Genomic DNA, 23,886 nt, shown 5'->3' with positions numbered 1-23,886 from the left:
CTAAGCATCCATCAGAGAACAGAAAGCAGCAGTTCTCCAGCATCAGAAAACCCCTTACTGACATGCTGTCAGTATCAGGATTTCCAGGGCTGCAGTCTTCTGCCTGCCTCAGCTGGTCCTTCCAGTCCCTCTCACAGGAGTACAGTGCAATGCCTCCTGTCCTTATCACTGCACCAATCCTCTCCACTCGGGATAAATTCACAGCTGAACCTGGCCTTAGTCCCTTTGCAAATCAATGATTTAGTGCAACTCAGCCCTGCTCCAGCATGCAGTGATGCCCCTCTGGAGGCAGATGGGACCACAAGTTCCATTTATTTCCAGTACATTCTGTGTATGTGGTAGCTGAGAATAAAAATCCCCAACTCCTGAAACAAGAGATGGAAATGGGCTCAATGTGCAGGCACTCAGCAAGAGAATTAGAACCAGATTACATTTGCTTTTCTGTAATCAGTAACAGATACCAGCTTTCAGGAGGAAAAACCCACCAAAAGAAAAAAACCCTCCAGTCTCTAGAAGAGACACACCATCACTAATGTTGTTTGTAAAGATACCTGTGAATAGTCACTGGTGTTTGCTTATGCCAAGAGAACAGCATTTCATCAGTAACAGTCATTAAACATGAAAATAATCAGCTGGCATCGACCAAGAAACACTGATTGTCACCACCCTGCTCAGGTTTCTTTCTCCACTCATTTTTCGTTGGAACCTCACTTCTCAGTCTGTAACAGAAGCACAGCTTAGTCACACTTTGTGTCAGCCTTTTGGCCTGGTCGCAGGCACTCCAGGGGACAGGAGAGCACCTGCACGTGAGTACAACCCTACTGGGGACCTACTTTTTCTTCATTCAATAATAAAAATGCATTTTGAGATGTGATCCTGAAAGAGAGCTGAAAAACTGAAATGGCCAACATCTATTTTTATCATCCCTGAGTGTTCTAAACAATATCTTAAAACCCCATTGCAGGTCCTGTCAGTGCAGTTCCACAGTACAGGGTGCAGACATGACTACATTGCGTTCTGCAGGCTTGGTTCACAGACCTATCCACACAGAGTCACAAAACGCTGAAATACAATTCTCAAAAAGCTCCCATGCAAAGAAGCATCAAGAAACTGCCATATGGCTTGTCTTCTGGATTCCATTGAAAAGATCATCTTGCACCTTGGAGGAAGCACCTAGCACAGCACCCTTGGCCTGCAGAACACAAATGTGACTCAGGGTGACATGGCTGGCTCCCAGAGCCCACATTCCAAACTGAGCTTGAAAGTCTCCCTGGGAAAATGAAAAGATTACTAATTTAAATTAAAAAAATAAATATACAACACACATATACCAAAAATTTGTGACATTCCTGTACTTGCTTTCAGACTGTTACTTTTGAAGGAATAAAAGCTATCACAGCATAGCAAACACTGTCCCATAGGTGTAGCATAGGCAACTTTATGGTGTCTCAGAATGATCCATTTCAACTCCTCACTTCTGTGCATACAAAAATGTTAAAAATGCCTGAAGCAGTTTGCTGCATTCCAGTCAAACTGTTGTTCTCACTTCAATTTAATCACCTTCACATGCATACTTATTGAGTGTCTCTATTCATAAATTGCATTTTAATAACCCACCTAATTGCCTCCTTTTCCCTAAGCAAATAAGCTTTTGAAAAGACAGAATCTTTGGTATCTTCTGCTGCTGGCAAAATTCAGCTGAGTTCTGTAGATGTTTCTATCACTTCCTGCAAAAAGTGGCTGAAAGAGGGAAAGAGAAAAATTGAATAAGGCCTGAGGAGTCCACCTAAGTGTAACTGCAATTGAAGCAAGGCACAAAGCTCTATCAACTTCACTTAATACACTTTTTAAAGCGTGGCAAAACTTGCCTATAAAATAAATATTTGATTAAAATATTTACTACAATTGAAAAAGAGCTGGATTAGGAAAGGAAAGCTAAGCAAATCCTCTAAGGAATGCTGCAGGGTTCATTTCTATATTGGGTCTACACATTTCTACATGGTCTGTGCACAGCAGATTTTACTTGATTGTTGTATTACAAATTGCTCAGGGGAAAAAAAAAGAAGGTTTTCTGGTTTTATGAAAAGTCACCAATTTATCAGATTTTGGATATGAAGTCATTGCTTTTGAAGGACATTATCCAAAACACTAATCCCCAAACCCAAGACACTGTGAATATAGATCCAGACATCCAGCACCAGGAATGCTACTCAGACCCATCCCACAGGGCGCTTCTCTTTCCCATTAAGTTGCACTTCTGTTGGCAGGAAGGATCTGTGCACCAGTTACATAGAAGCTTCTGATCAGCACACTGGGAAGACATGTGCAGTGTTATCTCACCCACAAGATCAGTTAACAGAACTACAGGGACAGCAGGAATGCTTTAGTTCTAATCTCTACTCCTGAGCCTTAAGCCCCTGTTGCTGAAAACAATTCCAGCTCTTCACCAAGAAGTGCCATGAACAGGTGGAGTAGGCAAATGTTTACCTTCCCATTATGGATCATTTTGTACTTTCAACATCTCCAAGCCTAGAAAATACTTGGAGATAAAAAGCAAGGAGATAAACAAGGCTTTAATTCTCGAGCTGCACCACACTGCTGTTTTCCCTGTTCTCTGGAAACCTCAGTGGCTTCTCCACAGCCCTCCCACGCTCACACAGCTCTGACAGTTCACCTCCTCTCACCTGAGGCTGGGATGTCACAATCATGCTGGCAGAGAAGAAAAAAGGACAAAAATGTTTATGCACTCAGATTTCTATGTGCTGTGCAATAGGAAATGCTCAGAACCCTATTCTAAGAAAAATATACCAACTCTGATATTATGTGTGATTATAAATAATTCCTAATAACTTCTAGAGATATGTGTCTAGTACTTACCCCATGGCTGCATCAGGTAAGCTTTATTTTGGTTAAGGTAGAGAACAAGCTCCAAAAGCACAGGACAAAAGCTTCTCACTGACAGATGTGTTTCTACACATGCACAGATTTGCTCTTCTCTTCACAAATATCACTATATTATACAGACAAAATCCTTTTTAGCATACATTCACCAGTGAATGTCCAGGAAGAACAAATCAATACACCAAACCAGAATTTACAAAAGACAGGAAACAAAGCACATTTTTTAAGGGCTCAGAAACTACACAATACAATGGTACAATTTATAATGTTTTTCATTCTGATGCCAGAGTCAATTTTCTTCAGTGCAAAAATCCAGTGCACTGAGAATTCTGAAAGCATCCAAGTCCATTTTGTATGCATATTGTATGCACCCATACAATACCTGTGAAGGGTTTCTAATGGACATGGTGAAGTCCTTTCACATTTTTTGGCCTTCTTTTTAAGTAGACTCAGCAAGGTCATAATTTTCTTTTCATTTTCACCAACTCATAGCCTCAAAACTGCCTAAGGTGAAAGGACTGATCTAAGGGTTGCATTCAACAGGAAGGAAAAAAGAATAAAAAAGAAAATCAATATATTCCAGAGTATTTTTATTTTTGTGAAGAAAGATTTCAATATGCCATGCCAAAGTCTGCAAAGTGGATTAAGTTTTTATAGACAAAATGACATCTTAAATAGCATTCTCCACAATGTCCAGTTCTTCAGTAATGGGTGACTTCTAAGATTTACTTTAAAGTACAGTGGAAAGAATTTTAGAATCTAGAAAAAAACATAGAAATCCTGTTATTTGGTTTAGGTCCCACCCTTTTTAAAGTTTAACCAGAAAGAAAAAAATGCTCAGAAAAGCATTAAAATATGTTCAAATCAAGACAAAGTGAACTAACAGTAACATTAAAACCACTTGTTAGAATCTTTCCAGAAAAAGTGGCACAAGAGATGGCTTCAAAAGAACCTTTAGAAGTGGGATGTCAATACAGTGTTTCAACACAACCATAATCCACATGCAGAGAACACAGGTGATACCCATGAATCCAAAGTAGCAGCCAATGCAAGTAGCTTGTTTGTTCCAGTTCAGAAGACATGTTTCATGTGCTTGATTCCATATGTTTTGAAGAAAACCATGATGATCAATGCCCAGAGTCCTAAAATAAACCCCCCAGGAGGATGCCAATCTTTTTGTTTTGGTTTCTGGAAAAAAAAGAAAAAAAGAGAAAAAGAAAATTATACTTAGTTCTCACAATAAGTAGTGCACTGTGATTATCAAGTGCAAAAAAATAATCCTTGCAGTAGAACAAAATACCAATAAGTGGTATTTCTTCATGAAATAGAAGCATCTTTGTGATGTGATGGGGAGGCTAATGGGAGACAATTTGCCACTCAGGCAGGGAGGGTAAGTACCACAAAAAGGCCACTGGAACTGTGCCTGAGACACCACTTTGCCTGTGTGTATTGGTATCGTGGGACATGTTCCAACTCATTTGTTTGGACAGATTTTCTTATATTTGGTCTCATGTTAATACAAGAGAAGAATTCTGTAAGTATGAAAAACAGCTCCTACAAGTGAAAATGTGAGAGTTGTTTCTCCACTACCTGTTTTCTACAGCTGCTTTTGTACTCAGAATTATGTGAATAAACAGATATCTGACCACATAAGAAGAGAAGACTCATCATTACAGCAGTCTCATAAAACAAAATAGGATTTTTTTCAATGTCAATCACATTTCCCAAGGGCCTCATTGAGTCTGCCTTTCCCTAATGTAGAAATATATTCTGCAATTCAAACTTCTGTCCCTCTTCAACAAAGTTTTCATCTTCAATAAAATGTCATACCCTGCAATTGAAGGCCTTTTCTGTCTCACACATAGCAGCTAGACAAGATAAAACTTGCCTGTCTTCTTCCTTCCCTTATTAAACCAAAAATTCAGATGGTCCACTGTCAAAGAATAGAGAAATAGATTATAGAAGATAAAAGCTTCCCTGTACCCCAAGATCTGTCTCTGGGGCTAAAAATAAGGTGACTATATGAATGCAAAATTTTAGTTAAGACCATCATGACGAAAATAGCAGAATTACAGTATTTAGGAGCATAACTCAGTCCCTCAGGCCTGTGCCTGCTCTTGCCCTAGCAGGTATGGTTTACAGATCTAGGCAGACAGGGATGATTTACTATTATGAAAATAAATCCTGAAGCGCTTGCTGAGATTTTTATTCCTTCCTTGCTGAAAGATTTGCACCATTTTGTCCTTGTGCAGAACGAGACACTAGGGGCACAGACCATTTTGGTTTTGTTACATTTAAGTCAAATTTAAAATTCTCTTTCTGCCAAACGAATAACTGTTACAGAAGATGTTGCTGGTTTAATTTCAGCATCAATCCACACAGAGAAGCTTGTTGTTTTCTGCTAAATGTACCAGGGAGGCTGGGGAACTTTAATGCAAGAAGGAACAGTTTGCACTGTCTGTTCTTTCAAAACAGCTTTCCTATCAACACACAAACAACGTTTGTTGATTGCTCAGCTCCCACTTCATAAACCACACATTCTTAGCTTTAGCATTTTTCTCTAAGTACTGTGCCTGCAATTAAAAAGTAGAACAAATAGTCACATCACCTGAGACACCCGAAGAACTTGGCAGTCTGAAATATTAATGATTGTACTCTGATACAGGAATCGCAAAACCAGCATTATAATTTACATCAAGCACAACAAAACCAAAGATGTGAGCAGAGCAGGTGTCTCTGTATGCAAACCACTGAATTCCCTGAGCAGCACTCGTCAGCAGCAGCGTGTGCTGTTGGTGATCTGCCACCTCGCTGATATTCACAACTGCACATCTCCACATAAGCATCTCTGAAAATCAACTCTGCCTGTTCAAAAGGCTGCCAGCACACCTCGCTTCTGAGAGTAACAGCACATGACACTTCTCCACACAAAGGGACTTTCTTGTTTAAATCTTCCTAATTAACCCGTAACTTCGTATGCATATTGCAGTGCCTGTTCCATCAATCTCTTTGTACTATCAATCTTTCCCTTCTTGGATCTCTGACAAGTATCTTACCACAAAGTGGCACCTGACCCTTCAAGACAAATGACTTCAATTTGCAGCCAGTGACACTAAAAGCCTCTCTTTCCTATTTTGTATAGAACACATAATTTAATTTCTTTAAAGAATTTATATGAATAAATATTTATAAGGTGATCTATGAGTATGTTTTCACATTTTGTCATGTCTTGTACAGAAGTCTCCATGGAATTGTGCAAGGGAAGAGAGGCCAGTGCAGCCGTGGCTCTGCACTGGGAAATCAAGGACAATATATAGTCAGTTTAAAGTCATGGGATGCAATGTTAAAATGTAAAGGATTAAAACCATGAAGGCATGACAAAAATTATATGAGGCTGTACGAGAGCTACACACTCAGTAATCTTAAAAATAAATTATCCTAATAAGAAAGATTTACAGACCCAGAAACTGATATCTACACATCAATATTAAACCACTATAAAAGGGCAAAAATATGCAACTCTGTTGAATATCTGTAAGTCAATATCTCTAAACGGTTAATCGAGCACAAAATCATACTGAAATAGGCCAGTATTTTCCATGAGGACATCAAAACCTTATGAATATCTGAAGTGGGATTACAGAGATTCACATTCAAACCTACAAAGTATACCTGCAAGAGCTGAAATACCTAATTTCATTTAAATTAACTCGCTCATAGATTCCCAAGACAGTTCAGCACTAGATTAAAAATATAATTAGTTGTCAAACTAACAAGTTCATCTTTCCAAAATCCTAACCAATACAAAACAGAAAGCATCCATAACAAAACTCTGCCTAGGTGGGCAGGTCAGCTCAGCAGCAGAGTGCTGGAGTTCCTTTACAAAAAGCTGCTTTTGGCACCTGTGCATGGCCCCACCTGCACGGGCCATGGAAGCACGGCTCCCACGGCCTGTGCCAGCGAGCTGTGCTTGTCCCAGGGGCTGGCAGGGTGCTGCAGCTGTACCTGCAGAGCCAACACTCCTTCCCCTGCAGCGCCGGGCAGCCGAGCGCTGCCGCTGCCTGTGCCGGTCACAGCGGCACTGCCCGAGCTGGCCCAGCCACGGAGGGATGGACGCCCCCCAAAAACACCAGGTGCCTCACCCAAGCTGCTGCAGAAGCTGCTGTGGCTGTTTGGTGTAGGCAAAAGGGGAAGAGACACAGAGACTTCTCTTAATGGGAAAGACTATTCTGTCGCTCTATTGGGAATGGCAAGAAGCACGACACAGATCTCTTGTGTGTTGAACAGGAGAGCGAGGTTTATTACCTCAGATCTTTTATAGACAAATATGTGAAAAGTACAGAAAAGGAAACTCTTATTGGTTAGTGAACTAACACATCACCATCATTGGTCAGTGGGATACACCACCCCTCCACCTTCTCTTGCAAGAAAACAAGAAACTGACAACACCTGCAAGGCTGTTTTCTATCTCTGAGGATTGTTTTAATTCCTCCTTATGATTTCCCAGGCCACTTTGTCAGCAAGACCGAGAAATTTATGCGGCCTGCTTTTCCAAAGGCACTGTGCTCCCTGCTTTTGCTCATGTTTAGCATCCATACTATTATAGTAAGAAAGAATCCACTTTAATAGCAAATGAAAATCCTTTTTAGATCCACATACTGGATAAAGGTTTAGAAAAGCCAGAACTTCTTTCTATGCTTATACCAGTTCTGTGGCCACAAGCCTAGATAAACGATCTCTTTATATCAATTTTAGGATTGATCAGAAAGCATTAATGTAACTGAAGTTTTTCACAGATTCAAAAAAAAAAAAAAAAAAACAGTTCTCCTATGACTATTGCCTAATTCAGAGTCTTATTTCAGAAAACTTCTGTGAGTTTCTACACATCAGGCATTTTCTCACTTGCAAGAAAATGCTAAATGGACCAAAACCATGTTCAGTGTCACAGTACTTTGATCTGGAATTCATTATCTATCACTATTATGTTCCAAATTGGTGTGAGAATGTGTACTACAGACTGGCTGCACTACCTACAAATTACACAAAACTTGTTCATACTTGTGACTGCTCTGGAGGAGCAGAGGCAACACTCTTTTTTCTCAAGTTATTCTGAATTTCACTGTAGTACCCACCTAAGAACTGCTTCTGTAACCGTATTTAGGCACAGGGATTTACACCACAACACAATGCCATTACAAACACCCTCTTTATTTCTACAGTAATGGCAGTAACACATAGGTGAAATGCATGTTCAGAATCTGTCATGAACAAATACATTTAGCAGCTTAAGGACTGGTCATTATGGAATTGCTGGAGATTTCAAATTAAAAAGACAGGTAGCTAAGCAACAGCAAGCTTCCTCCTGTGAACAGTGTTTTGCTGTACGCTCTCTAGTTCTGCTAGACTCATTATCCTGTGGAACTTAAAAACAGTTAACAGAGAGTTGCTCCAAATACTGTAATTAAGGAGAGGATAAAACAGTGTCTTTTCAAACTGGATGGGTCTATAGGGACCCAAATGGGAAGTATCCAAGACTTTCAATGAAGGTGTTTCATAAAACATGCAATGCATGGTACTCCAATTAAAATGAGCGTTATGAAAAAAATAATTTTAAAAAGCTGAAGTGCTAATTAGGGGAAGAATGGTTTAATTTTAAAATGTTACATCACAACAGAAATAAGAGTTAAAACATCACATAGTAACATTTCACGTGGATAACTTATAGATAAGGATAAATGTGTTTTCCACACTGTATTATAATATCCAACAGTCTTTGAGCAGAACTCTTTCTTAGTGTTCTCAATAAGCACAAAAATATTGGTACAGTAAGCTCTGGGTTAAACTCACAATCCACATCTTAATATTGGCAGCACAGAAAGCCAAGCAAACAGACAGGAATTAAGCAATTCCCAAAATACAACAGGGATACACAAATTCTTCAATCTCCTCCAGTACCTTTTTCCAAAGAGGGCTTTAAGAAAGGGTGCAAAATCTTAGAAATGAATGTGCACATCATCCTTGTTGTAGGGTCTGCTCTCCTCACAACCTGAGGCAGATGATGTGTGTTTGTAGCAGGAGTGCAAAACATCCCTGTGCAACTGCACAAAAATAACACATCAGAAGCGCTGTGTGCCAGCGAGTCCATTAAAGTGGCAGCTATTGGATTTCAAATTAATCCCTGCTTAATTCTCACTGCACTTTCAGTGCTGAGTGTCCTAGCCCCAATTTTGGCCTATTTATTGCAGCACACATGGAATAAAACATCTGAGGCTTCTGGGGCTGCCCGCAGACAGTAGCAGCTCCAGCCAGGGGAGAGGCTGTGCACATCCTCTGTGGGCTTCTCCACCTCCCCTAGTCCTGGGGCCAGCAGCACTCACAAGGAAGGGAAACACACTTGTCTGTGCAGTGCTTGCACTGACTGGGGTGAATTTCATGTATTTTGGGGGGTGAATTTCCAAATTTTCTTCTTGGTCATTCTCCATTTAAATGAATGTTTCTTTTTCCCTCCACTGCATACCAAAGGTTTTCTTTCTTGTTCCTCAAGGTACCAAATTTTATGTGAGGCCCTGTTGTAAAGACCAGTATAGAAATCTGAAAATAAAATTCACCTCTCAAAATAGTTCTTTGAAAATCAAGGTGAACCACAAATCCAAAACTGGAACAATCCACCTGCTCCACATCTAAGAAAACTGATCTCAAACTGACAGAAATTCATTGGAAAAGCTGGATTCTGCTACACAGCGTACTGTGCCAAGAGCATGCTATATATTTCCTAGAGGCACTCCAACAACTTGGGTTTACTTGCAATTTAGAATTTCAAACTGGGTAATCCTTTCAATTCTTACAACAAAGCACACAACAGAGTTTATTTTAAGAATGAATTTATATGTATCATAAACAAATCACAGCATAAAGTACGTCCTCAAAGCTTTCAGTGAAAATCTGCACTCCTAATTTGTCAGGTACAGTTTGGATTTTGGGGTCCTCACAGGGGAGTGGGGAAATCAAACAACTCCAGCCATGAAGTAATAGTTTAATCCTTTCTGTGCCCACAGCAAGATTAAAGTCATAAAAGAACTCCAGCATAAACGGTGCCTGTTAATCTGAAAAACAATTTGAAGTACTTTTGTCTAATCTCCCTGTTTGTATTTATTAACCACAGTGCCATGATTACTGATATCTACAATATTAATAAAATAATGAGGAAAGTTCGTTCATCAACAACAAAAATTCACAAAGAGTATGGGAAAAATCAGCAGCTAAACTAAATTAACATCAGTACCAACAACTGCATTTTAATATTTACTTCGTATAATCATTGTAACAGGAACAATACTGTTACGATAGCTTTACTTTTTCATTTCCTTCTAAAATTCATAATCTTTAAGGGCATTTTAAAAATGAGCTTCTACTTATTACTGCCTACTTTCAGAGTTATTTCTTAGCATTTCACAGCACTGTAAAGTGCTTTTAGTGGTTAACAATTATTCACTAATCTTCCAACCTGTGGTACAATATGTAATTTACAATTCTAACCAAAGGGAGCCTTGCCAGCACCTGGGACCCAGGGCAGCTGAATTCCCAGATAAGTCAGTGCTCAGGTGAGCGATGCCCACCCAGCAAACACAACAGGGATTGCACCAGGGGACTCCACACGCAGGTGTGGGATTTGGCACAGCCAGAAAGAACACACAGAGACCATGCCTACCTGTCCTCAACAGCCTGGCACAGACAGAGCTCTCACCTGCTCTGCTGACACTGAGCTACATACTGGAATTCACAAATGCTTTAGAGAGGAGATGAGAAAAGTCAAATTAGGTTGTATTTAGGAAAAAAAAAAGTGCAACTGCATCTATTTAAGGTATGCTAAGCAAATTGTTCTTTATATTTTAATCAAATTCATAGCCATAAATGAAGCCATGATCATGATTTTCCACAAAAGGACACCTAAGTCAACAGCAAATATATGAATTACATTTGCAAACACAAAGGTTCATGCCAGCTGAAGCATGCAAAAATACCAGATGAGCAGTTTAATTAAGTAACTTGTTATTTAAAACACAGTCACCATTACTTAGAGAAGCATGCTCCTTTTTTAATACGTTTAAATTTAATTAATTTAAACAAGAGGAGGATTATTAGGAAAAACAAGACTAAGGGCAAGAATTTAGTGCTCAGTGTCACACCACAAATGCAAAGATAAACTCATTGAGGTCCTTAAAATGGAGGGAGTCAGAAAATGACAAAAACACACACTGGTGAGGCAGACCGCAGCAGATAGAAACGTCTAAAAAATCATCAGACACAAAAGCAACTCCCTGCTTCTGAAACTTTGGATTAAGCAGAGACAGCAGACAACAAAGGAGGTGAAGGCTACTAGAGGGACAAGAATATTTTGTATTCACAAAAATACAAAGGTGTAAATAGGGCCAAGCTGTTCTCAGAGCACTACTTTTCCAATAGCATCCACTGCTCACCTTCCCCTGGGAAAAGATTATCTCAGTCTTCTACTGTGCAGGTCTTGTTCACACAAATGCAACACTGCACTGCCAGTGGCATCAGACAGAGCCAACCTCTCAGCTCTGCAGAGCCAAGGCCCCCACACAGGGGCACCTGCACTCACGGCTCTGTTTCATCTGGGATCATTATACCAGCCTCATCCAGCCCAGCCTTTCCGAGGAGCACAGCACTCCTACTTCCTCCTAGGAACTCTGACTTGGATTTCTCTTAGCATCTCCCTGAACCACAAGGTGACTCCACTCAAATGCTTTCAAATCAATTCTTAAAAGGAAGATTTTATTCCTAACCTTACCAAATTAATTGTATGCTTAGAACTTTCATTATGAAGTGTAATCTTGATAATTCAAATTCAAGCAAAGTTTTTATTCTGTTTATATAGAGAAACCATGATGTTAATAAATTATTATGCTGTTTCTTTCTAAGTAGTAGTGATGGTTCCAATCACACTTTTTTTCCTGCACATCCTGTGAGCATCTATTCATTTACTGCCAGGTGACAGATTGTATTAACAACAGATGTTAGACTGCATTAGTTCTCATACCCAGTATGCCATATTGAGTACAAGATCTAATCAAATACTTCAACAGCTACATTTGAAATCCAAATAAGTATTCCTTATACACATGGTTTTTAATGTCCATTTCTCAAATCTCTACAGCTATAATTTAAAATGTTCTCCATTACCCTAAGCTCTGTGCTGCATTATATGCATGTGCAGTAAAGCTCCACGTTTGCTAGCTCCAGCTTGTGCAGCTTGAAACAGCATTACACTGAAGAGGCAGGCATGACAAAATGAATGGAGGGAGAGGCAGAGCTGAGGCAAAAGATGCCTTCACACTTACAAGAGCAAGACCAAGTATGGCTGTACTTTTACTGCAATACATTTTGATTTTCAGTGAGTCACCAGTGAATAACACCTGGTGACAGGCTGGTTTGTTCCCCACCACCAGCCAGCTTTAGAAGGTGATTCTGTGTTCAGTAGTTTTGTACTCATAAGCCAAACAAGTGTTTTTACCCAAGTTTATGTTGTATGTACTCTCTTATGGAATCAGGAAAAGAGGAAAAGGAGAAAGACCTGTTCTGAAATATCAACCAAAGCTGCTGTAGAAAACAAATCATAAAACATTGACAGGGAAATCATGCAGGCATTTATTTATATATTTTATATATAAATTTATTATATATTAAATAAATAAATATTATTTATTATATATATTTTAGTGGCTGTACATAATTACACCTACACAAAAAAGCCATTTCTGTTACACTTGGTATGTCAAAGGACAAGCACTCCCAGAGAGCAGATCCATTCCTGCACAGGGTTTTTGTAAGCATTAAGAAAGAACAGCAGATTTATGGTATCATAACTAATAACTGTTCCCACGTGGCATTTGCATGACACAGGTCATCAGTCAAATACTACATGGGGCTCACAAAGAGCATCTTCCTGGAAGAATGGATGAGTGGAGCTGAGGACACACCCTCCCAGACTACCACACGTAACACCTACAGAATCAACAGCTTCCAAAAGGGTCTTTAAAAAGGATGAAACCACACATGGTTTTATCTAGGGGCAAACTGGTTGCACTTTTTCTGCCTCCATCTACCCTAACCACAGGTTACTGCTCTACTGCCCTGCTGTCATTCAGTCCCCTCTAAGCACCACTCATCACCCATTTGTTGGCCATATATTTGTAGATGGGCTTTCATGTTAAGCACTCTTGAAAAGAATGAAATCACTGGCTACTTCACAGGAACACCCATCATTTCAGAAGGAAACACTTGCACAAGTCTGAATCACAACCCCATGCAAAGAATTTGCACAGGAAGGACAATGCAAGATGCTGTCTTGACTGTCCAACAGTATGAACACAACTGCACCATTACCAGTCTTCCTTCATTTACCCCTTCCATTCATTCTTCAAATGGAAATGATTTCATCAAATTTCAACCCTCTGAATTATTTAGGAAAACAATTCTAGACAGAGCACTAGAGAGCAGTCTGCCAATATCTCTGTCTGTGGCCATTCATCAGTCCTGTCAAGAGCTCGTGAGTTACATTTCTGTGCTCCTCACAGCATGCTACTGAAGAGTAAACAAAACATAATTAACTTAACACAAAAAAATCACCAATAACACCTAGGATTACATGGTTAAGTGGGATAAATGTGTGAATATATTTGGAGCTAACAGTGACTTCCCCTGAGGAAAAGTGTTCAGAAAGGTATTTGCTGTCACAGTACTGCAAAATACATCAAGATTGATAACATTTATATTTTTTTTCCTTATCAATGTGAGCTTATTGGTAACAGCTACTTTTTATGCTGCATAAGCTCAGAAGAAATACAGTGGATAGAAGAAAAAAATCTAACAAAACTCCTACCGCTAATTTTACTACTCACTGGAATACCATTTAAATAAACACTGTCTATCAGGGAAGCTTTCATGGGTAAACAATAAAAAAGTAATGATTAATAAGCACTGTACAAGGTTATGTGAGAAATGAAAATGTTACACAACACTGAACAGACATCAGAAAATGGAATTAAATCTTGCATCTTGGACAATGTACTATAAAATACTTCAGTAATCTGCTTTATATAGGACGGTCCTGATCCTGCTTGTATTTAGTGACAGGTAACACAAACTGGGTCAAAAATTAAGTCTTACACTCAAATTACACACACCAATATTGTGGAACATTAAGCAATAAAATAAGAATAAAGACTAAGAAATACATTTCCCTTTGCCTAAAGATCTTACAGCATCCTCTCCTTTCCTCTACCCAACACATATCCATGCTTACACTTGGCTGTCTTAATCCTGTCATTATTATTCCAGGGACACAAACACAACCCATCAGAAACCAGAGATCTCATTGAACAGCCACAGAGGCTGCTGACCCTCCTCTCCAGCCTCATCTCACCAAAGCTGCATGACCAACAGTGTACTCTTAGTCAGGTAATTCCCAAACACAGCTTTGGGGAGAGAAGGGCTAAGGAACAATCAGACCCCTCTAAGGTTTGTGTGAAGAGACACTGGAAGTGGGTTTTGACAGAAGCCGTTCAGCAGCCCCAGAAAAGTGCTGAAGCAGAATGTGCCTCACTCCTGCAGTACAGCAAATCTCTGTCCTTTCACCAGTTTCTACTGCTGACAAAGCCAGAAAAAAAAACTCAACAAGTTGGGCATAATTTGGGGATGCCAGAGGCAGCATTTTCATAGCCCAAACAGGCTTCTGCAGAAAAATCAGCTGCAAGCTAGGAAGGGGCCCTTCCTCTGCATATAAAAAACAGTGTCTTACTAATCAGTGGCCTCTAAGGAGCATTGCTTACTTTACATTTGCCAGTAAATCTCATTCCAAATGCAAAGCCTGGTCCACCAAAGACTCCTCCTAGGAACAGCAAAACTGATCACCAAAATAAAAGTAATTCTGGAACAGTATTCCTGCTGTTAATACTCTATCAATACTCTATCTATATCAATACTCTATTTCAAAAGAAAAAGAGATTTAATTTACCATTAAAAGGATTTGATAAATCACTCTTCTGTTACCCAGGGAAGTCCTAAAATTTGTTTTAGGTCAACCATAAATTTTGAATTACTACATTACAGCAATTTATTGGTTGGTCTGATATAGACAAGATTTATATTTTTTTAATTTAAGATTAAAAAAAATAAATGTAGAAGTAGCTCTTCATTCCATGATATCTTCAGCTTTTACTATATATTAAAAGACAATGAATAATTTCTTTTAAATGCAAACTTATAATGCTACTGTTCATAATAGTAGTAATAATAATAATAATCATAATCATAATAATAAACATGATAGTCTATACAAACCCAAAATTCTACTGCTAGAAATTCTGCTTTCTCACTAAGGTTTTTGTGGCTTAATTGTCTTCATGTAACATTGATACCTGGTACTTGGATGTAATTAAGAATAGGGGAACCATTCCTAGAGTACTATTCCAATCCATTAGGTAAATTTTCTCACTATAATATGAAAATTTGCATCTACTTAATTAGCACACCTACTTCTTCCATGCCTAAGTGCACCTAAGCTGTGTTTTATGATGGCCCAAGGAAAGGAAAAAGAAACCACAACACATCAATTATGCCTCTACTCAGTTGTACAACTATTTTAAAATGTGTGAACAGTTAAGACAAAATTGAAAAATTACCATAATAGGCTTTTGACACTTCCCCGCTTAAGCAAAAATTAATTCTAACTCCCTGTTTTTATGCAAAGCCTTTATAATTTCTCTAATCTCAAGTTCCCACGAGAGAGAACACAATTCTTTCAAGTACAAGTATGTGAGGCTTGGCATCTTCTCTTTTTAGTTATGCAGTTTATTTGATGGAAGTCTAAACCGCTAAGCCTCCCTTTGTGCTTAATATAAGCCATCCTCAGTGGAAATACAAGTTAATTTAAGTAAAATGAAGTTTTAGGAAGGATGCATTCTCTTGCACAGAAAGCCTCACTAAATCAAAGCTTTTTTAAATGCAGCATCTGTTTCCTGAATTGCTCTAGAACCTGTAATAAAAATAAACTAAAAAGAAGAAAAATTTTTAAAAGGTACTTTTACATATAAAACATCATAAACATAAAAAAAGACACATGGAGCAGCTTACTTCTCATTTTACTCTGCTTTGCAGCCTCACCTTGTATTGTGCATGAAGACACTCTTGCAATATAATGAATTAGCACATTTTAAGCATCACCTGTTTTATTAATGATGACTATTATTAAAAGCTACTGCTCGTGCATCAGCTGTATTGTATTGCTGGGATGCACTGCCATGCACACTGAGCTGTGCAGACCACATCCCAAATTCACAGTTATTCCACAGCACTGCTTAGCCCTGAAACACACCTGAAGTATTTGTACATCACACACTTTGCTTCCGCAGCACAGGGCCTGTTCTGATGCCTACAAACCTATTAAGGTCACAGCCAGCTTGTGCAGATATTTAGTCTATTCCCATGAGAGGCAGAGGTATATTATTTGCATACCATTATGTACTGAAAAACCTTTTCAGTTATCCCCAATGGAGACAACTCACCTCACTGCCCTAAATAGCATTCACTTTTCCAATATTTGAAGGAACAGCAAGTAAATGGGACCCAGTGCAGACAAATCCAAAAATACTCAGAATATCCACGAATTTCGACTTATAAATAAAAAATGTGAATGAATGCAGACCAATACATCACATAAAAATATCATGGAACCAAGGAATGATGAGAAAAGTGAATTATATACTTAAGAGAGGACTAAAATGTTGAGAGTGAAAATGGCTGAAGAGATAATTTTAAGAAAAAAGCTGACATTAGCCAGGCTTATTATGACCAAAAAGGAGAGCAAAAAGTCTCAAAGCACAGAACTCACTTAAAAACAGCCTCCTTACGTTTGCAGTGACAGCAGCAGTTCTAATATCATCTGCCCCAAACGAAGTGAGAGAGCTATTGATATTTTACCTATAGCAGGGTGCAACAGTTCACATGATGTCAATCACTGAGACCCATGGGACCTATACATGTTGGTTCTTCAGTACCAGCTGCAATACTGTAAATGTCTGCTGTAATTACAAATATGTTCTAACATGCCCTAATCGTCCTCCTCGCTTTTATTCCGCCTATAATTATGATGTTTTGAATAAACATCTCTCAGCCTCTGCTCAAATTCTTTTTCTGCTAATTCTTCCTGATGTCAATACAGCCCCAAAGAAGGGAGAATATAAATAAAGTATCTGTGTGCTTTGTGCAGAAAGTCAGATGAGATTAACATAATGGTCCTTTACAGCCTTAGTCTGCAAATCAGAACCTCTCGCTGTTAACCTTGGTTTGCTTTTTGCCAACCTGCTATGTGAAGTTTACTTCAAGCTGTAAGCATTTTTGAACCTGTCTGTTTCTGTAAAGCTCTGAGCACAGATGAAGCACAATAGAAACAGCAACCATCGCCTTGAAATCACAGCTGTGAGCAGGTCCTGAAGAACAACAAAAGGGGATCATGGCACAATCAGTCCCATGCCAAAACAAAGACACAGAAACATCAGTAGTGCATATTGAAAGGTTTGTGCACACAGGATCTTCAAACACATGGCTGTTTCAGCTTAAAAGAAGCAAATCAATTTTTTGAATATAAGGAATATAATAATTTTTTGAGTCCATGGCCATACTGTTGCTACCGACCCTTGAAATGCAGTTATTTGAAGTTCAGATAAGTAAACCCCAGAGATCTATAGCACTCTATAAAGCCTGTCATGTTACAGTCATTTCCTGAACATCTTCCTTCATTTTACATCTTAAATAGTGCTTATTAAAAAGAAACGGTTACAGGAATTGCCTCTTAAAGAAGCTGCAAATCCAGCGCAGCACCTCTAACAATTATAGCTACTATAGAGCCAGGGTATCTTTTCATATATTTTTTAATAGTACATCTGACAATTCTATATGCTGTGGGTATGAAACTGATGTCTCATAATCCTCAAAATGGATGAGGCTACAGTCACATATAAAGCTTTATATTAGAAGTGTTCTCAAGGGCAAACTGAGCACTCCCATGATATACATAAAGCCTCAAATTTATTTCCATTTTAACTTTCCACAGTAACAGCTATTTTTACTCTCATCTGCTCATGAGAAATCTAAACAAAAACTTTCAGAAATACAAGTACACTTTATCAGTTTTAGCTGATAGTACCTACCCTAGCTGGCTTTAGAAATTCTGTAATCACATACCCAGCCAGGATGAAAAATGCCTTTTTTTTTTTTTTTTAAGCAGTAAAACCACTGCTGTGCTTAATGAGCACAGGACTCTACCAGGACTGGTGAGAGTGGCCACTTGAGGGGCAGCCCCTTAAACTGCTCTAAGCTGTCTGTCAAACTCATCTCCCATCCTGTGCCAAAGCAGAATGGAGATAAAATGCCAATCTGGACATGTCAGGGTTTCACAGGCTGGGAAAGAGAAAAGAGACATGACCTCCAAGAAATGACAGATCAGAGTTAAACTTCTTTGTCCAAATTGCAGGATCTGGACAGCCTAAAACAGTTATTCTGAAAACACTGCATCAGTTGCATCCACGCCTGCTACTGCAACTCCCTGAGGAGGAGACTGCTTTTGAGGGAGAGCACAGCCTGGGGGTTACTGTCACCTTGCTGGGAGCCATTTCTGTGAAGAGGGGATAAAGTCACATTCCAAGATGTGACAGCAGAGACTGCATTCCACTGATGCCCAGAGCTCATAATGAGCATGCACATCAAGCAGAACATTTTGATAACTGCTCAACGAACTGTTTTAATAGTGTGTAAGAGGAAAAACAGGTCTTTTCTTATTGGTTTTAAAATATACTTTGGTTTCAGTTTTAAAAAATGCAAAGAAGGAGGTAAAGTTGCATGCTTTAATGCATAAACAGGGAAGTAAAGGTGGAGCATGCATGCAACAGTTCTGGCAAGAAGCAGCTCCCAAACACCATCTCAGACATCTCTGGGATACTAGAACAAGTAAAATTTCCCCTTCCTGGCTTACAGAAAATGTTCAGTGTGGTATTTCTAGTATGAAACAGTTAAGAACAAGAACTGCACAACTGAATGTTCAGGTTCCTCATGCAAGATACCTTTCAATGCATTTAGTTATTCAATCCATTGTATTCAGCTATAATTGGAAAAATCTAATACTACATTCAGCTCCCCTGTAATGCTTGGTCAGCAACAAAAAGCACTCATGGTTCTTTTCTGGCTCTGCTGAGCAGCATTGTGTGCAGACAAAGGAAGTGCTCCCCATACATTAATACTTTGGCACTCCAGCCCCACAGAAACGAAGTTCCCCATAATTGCTGCTAAATTTTTAAGATTTGGGGAACAGCATTTGAAATAAAAACAATTCTAAGATACTTATCTTTATTCTGCCTTGAAGACTAAGAAGAGATTCCATGTAATATTTCAACAACAAAGAGATAAACCAGCAGAACTTCCCTTGTGGTTGAGAAACAGTAAAATAATGGTCCTGGATAGGCAGAGAGTGATCACCCACAAGAGTCTTTTAATGGGAAGACGGAAGAGAAGGGACTGCTTTACTGTATCTCTGCTTCCAAGAGGGAAGATCATGATCAGAAGAAAAATATAACAAAGCAGAAGCAGCTGTGTCTAGTCAGTAAAAACAAATGATCAGTAATTTATGCTAACTCCATATCATGGTATTCTGTGATTGGAAAAAACTGATGAAAAAAAAACAACAGCATATTTTAAAAATTACATTTTCTCTATTTTACAAAAATATTATGCTGCACTCAGAAATGCTGTATTTCAGGAATGTCCTGAAATTTCATGTGGCTAATGAGCTATGTAATTTCTGAAGAAGAAAAGAAGAGAGACAACCTTACTGTTTGTGTCAACTACTGGATTACATTTGAAGGTCCTAAGTTCCATTCCTGACTCTGCAGTAGCTCGCTAGATGAAAAAAAAAAGCCTGAAAAATCTCTGGCTTAATGGTTTGCCAGTAAAAGATTGGTACCATCTATAACCAAGTCAAGACTGTGTTTGGTGATGTCTTGCAATGAGTCAGAGAAACAGGGGACTGTGCCATTCTTAATACATTACATGACTCATACAAACATCAAGATTCTGTTACTCAACTTTTTAAATCAAACTTAGTATTAGAAGAAATCTTAGGGAGTGAACTTCAAAGCACCTATATGCACCAAGTAGCACAAGGTGCTGCCAGGAGTACCTCTACTGCTCTGAGACATATTTGGTTTGGTTGGCAGAAGTGTGCAGTAATAGCTCTTTTTCTTTTGGTCCATTGAGCACTGAGTTTTCTACTAGGTAGCATTCAATTTAAAGAAGGCCCAAAAGATTTAAATAATATTTAACTAATGCAGCAGTAAGAGAAATTTGGTCCATATACTATTTACAATTAAGGGAAAAAGCAAGTTCTTACATGCTGGATGACATCCAGCCATGATTCTACTTGAGACCACTTCTATTACAGTAATAAAATGTAGCCAAATGACCTCTAGGTTAAACAAATCACAAATGTATGTTTAATACAGAAAATAAATGGAAAAAACCCAAACACAGTAGACACATTAATTTCTAACTCCATATATCCCAAGTGCCCTAGACGAAGAAAGGCTGGTTCAGCAGAAAGGGTACAGCAAACCTGGGTTTAGCTCTGCACAGAATGCTTGAGCCCCAAAAAACACTTCAGGTGAGCTGATGAGGAAGAGGATGTCACCATATTTCCATGTCGTGCATCAGAAACAGCTTTTCTCACGTGCAGTCTGGACCAGGTGAGATGACAGGTGACATGTGGCAGGACAGGCTGCTGCTCTCCAGACTCTCCCATGGTAAGAGGACAATGCTGCCTTCAGCATGTTGCTCAGGACTGCAGTGGTAAAGCCTGATCAGGCAGGTGTCCTAGGGCAGGCTGACATGTCACAAGCCTTTTTGGTGGGAAGCCAAGTGATCTATTTTGTTAAAATAAAACTGGACTCTGAAGTCAGTGTACTTTTTAATATTTGGTATGAAAAATTCAATTTTCAATCATCCTCACAAAATCCATTTTTGACAAAGAAAAGCATCCCTGCCTGAGCAGACCTGTGTCTGTGCTAGCAGGTGCAGCACAACTTGGACCTTTTGGTGAAAGGCTGTATTTTATCTCTGACATCATCCTGCTGAATACCATGACCAGAGTTCTAAAAAGCAAGCTATGCTTCAAAGTTATTTTCAAACACAGCTACATGAATGGATTTTCAAAGAATGTATAAATAGCTGTGTCTAAAACTTTACACATCAAACCTCAGACATCTAAGTATTACAAGTTGCTTTTGAACATCTTAGTCTGTAAAGATACAGTAAAATGCAAGTATCACTTTATCAAAGTACTTCAAAATTTTTAATAAATTAATATTCATAAACAAAATCTACTGTCTCCATCAAAAATAAAAATAAAAAATCCAGGTTACTGTTGTGCTTTTAAACACCTTGCATACTTAACCAAAGTTCTGAACACCAATGGCTTTACAGAACATTTATAGGAACCAATACTCCACCATCAGGACAGAAGCAGAATGAGAGTGAGGGGAACTCCTGAAAAGTATAAACTGCCAAAGGCCATGGGCAAGGCACTAGTGTGATCCCTGAATTTAAAGTTATATTTTCAAGACTGTATCAGCATGTGATGGGTTACTTCTCATATTGAACATTTCACAAAGATCGTAAGCCAGATAAAACCACTTTAATGTTTCTGAAAACATTTTAAGTCTGAGAGATAAAATTGTTGTGTTATAGATAATAAAAAGATACTTTAAAAAAAATCTATGCAACATAGTGTGTTGTATTTTCTCAATACTGTTTCAACCATTTCTGGCAAATGCTACTAAAGAAAACTTCTGTCAATTAAATCAGCATGATACCAGAATAACATCAACAAATGCAATAAACTAACAGTGCTCTACAACGTGAGAATGAGGCCCTGAGAATGAACAAAAAATTGATCTTCAAAGGAAAAGGATTTTATCTGGGGGAAGGGTGGGGTGGGTCATGGCTGAATGGTTACAGAAGCACAGAAATGATGGAAACAAAGGCCTTCCTGCAAAACTTACTGCAGAACTGCAACCCTGCAGCATCCTTTGATGGCCATCAGTCTGTGCATTTCTAACTCTGGAGATCTCCCTCCCATCATCTTTCACAAAGTTCCTATTGACTTTCCCTGTGGTGACTGCAGCCAGCACTCTCAGAGCAGACTGGATGTAGCAGCTCCCTAAAGCTCCCTGGGCTGAGCTCAGCGCTCCCACGACCTGCTCGACATCTCCTCAATGGGTCAGCACAGCTTCCCAGGGAGCTCCTGAAACTACTGAAGGCATTTTCCACTGAGGCTTCCCATGGAGAGGCAACAGAAAAGCACAGGTTAAAACACCTACAAATCAAACAAACTTTTATCTCCAAAAGCTAACTCAATCTAATTTAATTGGATATTACATGTAACATTCCGCCCATGAAAATAATACCTAAAGAACTCCTTATTTTTACGTAAATCTGCAACTGTAAACCATGTCAGATTTCAAGTAAACTGTGCAATTTCCACTACAGGCTGCAAGTCACTTTCCTGAAATACTATCCTGGTTTAACAGCATTTTCATTTATCTGCTTAATGGTTTGAAATGGACTAAAATAAGTATGCAAGTTGATTGTGGTCTGAATTTGCTGTTTCATTTTGTTTTCAATTATAACACCATCAGGAGATCTGGTGTGTTTATCTGCTGAAATGTGCCTTTCATCAATAAAACATTCTTCCATCAGTAAGACACCTGTAACAATTTAAGTCTCTTCAATATCCTAAATCCCGATTAGGCCAAATATGTTAACACACAGTGACACTCCAAGCACAAGCACTGGCACTGAAGTTAGCTACCTTTGTTAAAATGACCTGCTGAACTGCAAGGCCAGCAATGAATATCATTTATGATAAATGGAAACAATCTTCTCAAATGCAGTTTTGCCCTGTTCTTCCACCAGACCTGTTTTGACTAAAGACAAGTGCAGAATTAAAGTAGTCTCTCTTTCTTCTCCACTTCCTGGCTTTGGTTTTGGTTTGGGTTTTTTCTGACCTTATTCTAAGCAGCATAAACTTACTGTAAGTAGCAGCACTGTATGCATGGTTGTACAGAGAGAATCTCATTAAAAAGGTTGTCTCATGTGGGCATTACTCTGAAAGCTCAACTTTTACAAGTTTATATTAATGACTGCATTCCTTTACCAAGCACTAGAGGCTTTTTATTTCAGTTAAAAGCACAAAGAGCATTTTAGTAGTGTTCAGGAGAATAAATTTACAGTGAAAGTTGGACAGTACTAGTAGCTATGTCAGCTAACAAATATAATTAAAATGTACTTTATACATTATACCAATGTAGGATACCTGTCCACCACTGTGAAATTTTAATGTATATTTATGCTATAAATACACAATACTGATGCTATTATGTATGTCTAGAGTATGTATGTATCCATTTGGATACAGCATCATATCACCACAAATACTATTCACTGATTTTACTGCTGTCACTTTTTAGTTTCTTATAACTTCTTTCTTTTTTCTTAGAGAAAAAAACCCAACCAATCTTGTTCATATAAACAAGGCCCCTGTACAACTTGTCCCAGTTGTGCCAGGTCCCTCAGAAAGGGTACAAGAGGTTCTCTGCATAGCTAATTCAGCACGATGCTGGCGCAGTGATGCTCAGCTGCTTACAGACTCAACCAGGGCCTGGTGCCACACTCCCTGTCACCACAGCCTATTCATGGTCCTTTTATTTGGCTTCTCTGCATCCAAGACATTTGCAGTTCTGTTGGGTCTCTTCTGCTGCCTTGTGCAGACCCCAACTCTGTACTACTGGCAAGTAGCAAACAGATACAAGCACATAAACCCAGCTTTTTGCCTTTCCACAGCACAATATTCCATTGCAG

The 23,886-nt window shown here is 38.8% G+C and overlaps 1 protein-coding gene across 1 annotated transcript in view; it reads right to left on the bottom strand.

Annotated features, from left to right (window-relative positions):
• Nucleotides 1-3,836: 3,836 nt before the first annotated feature.
• The window catches only part of PIGK (phosphatidylinositol glycan anchor biosynthesis class K), a 64,428-nt gene continuing 44,378 nt past the window's right edge, over nt 3,837-23,886 (bottom strand). The window contains exon 11 of the mRNA XM_005521050.3: nt 3,837-4,089. Coding sequence (XP_005521107.1) covers nt 3,973-4,089 — 117 coding nt within the window. The 3' untranslated portion in view covers nt 3,837-3,972. The remainder of the gene's footprint in view (nt 4,090-23,886) is intronic.

This window comes from Pseudopodoces humilis, chromosome 10, assembly GCF_049639895.1.
Source record: "Pseudopodoces humilis isolate 2021_Gansu_Grassland_sample_001 chromosome 10, ASM4963989v1, whole genome shotgun sequence".
NCBI lineage: Eukaryota > Metazoa > Chordata > Aves > Passeriformes > Paridae > Pseudopodoces > Pseudopodoces humilis.
This window is presented reverse-complemented; position numbering and strand designations above follow the sequence as displayed.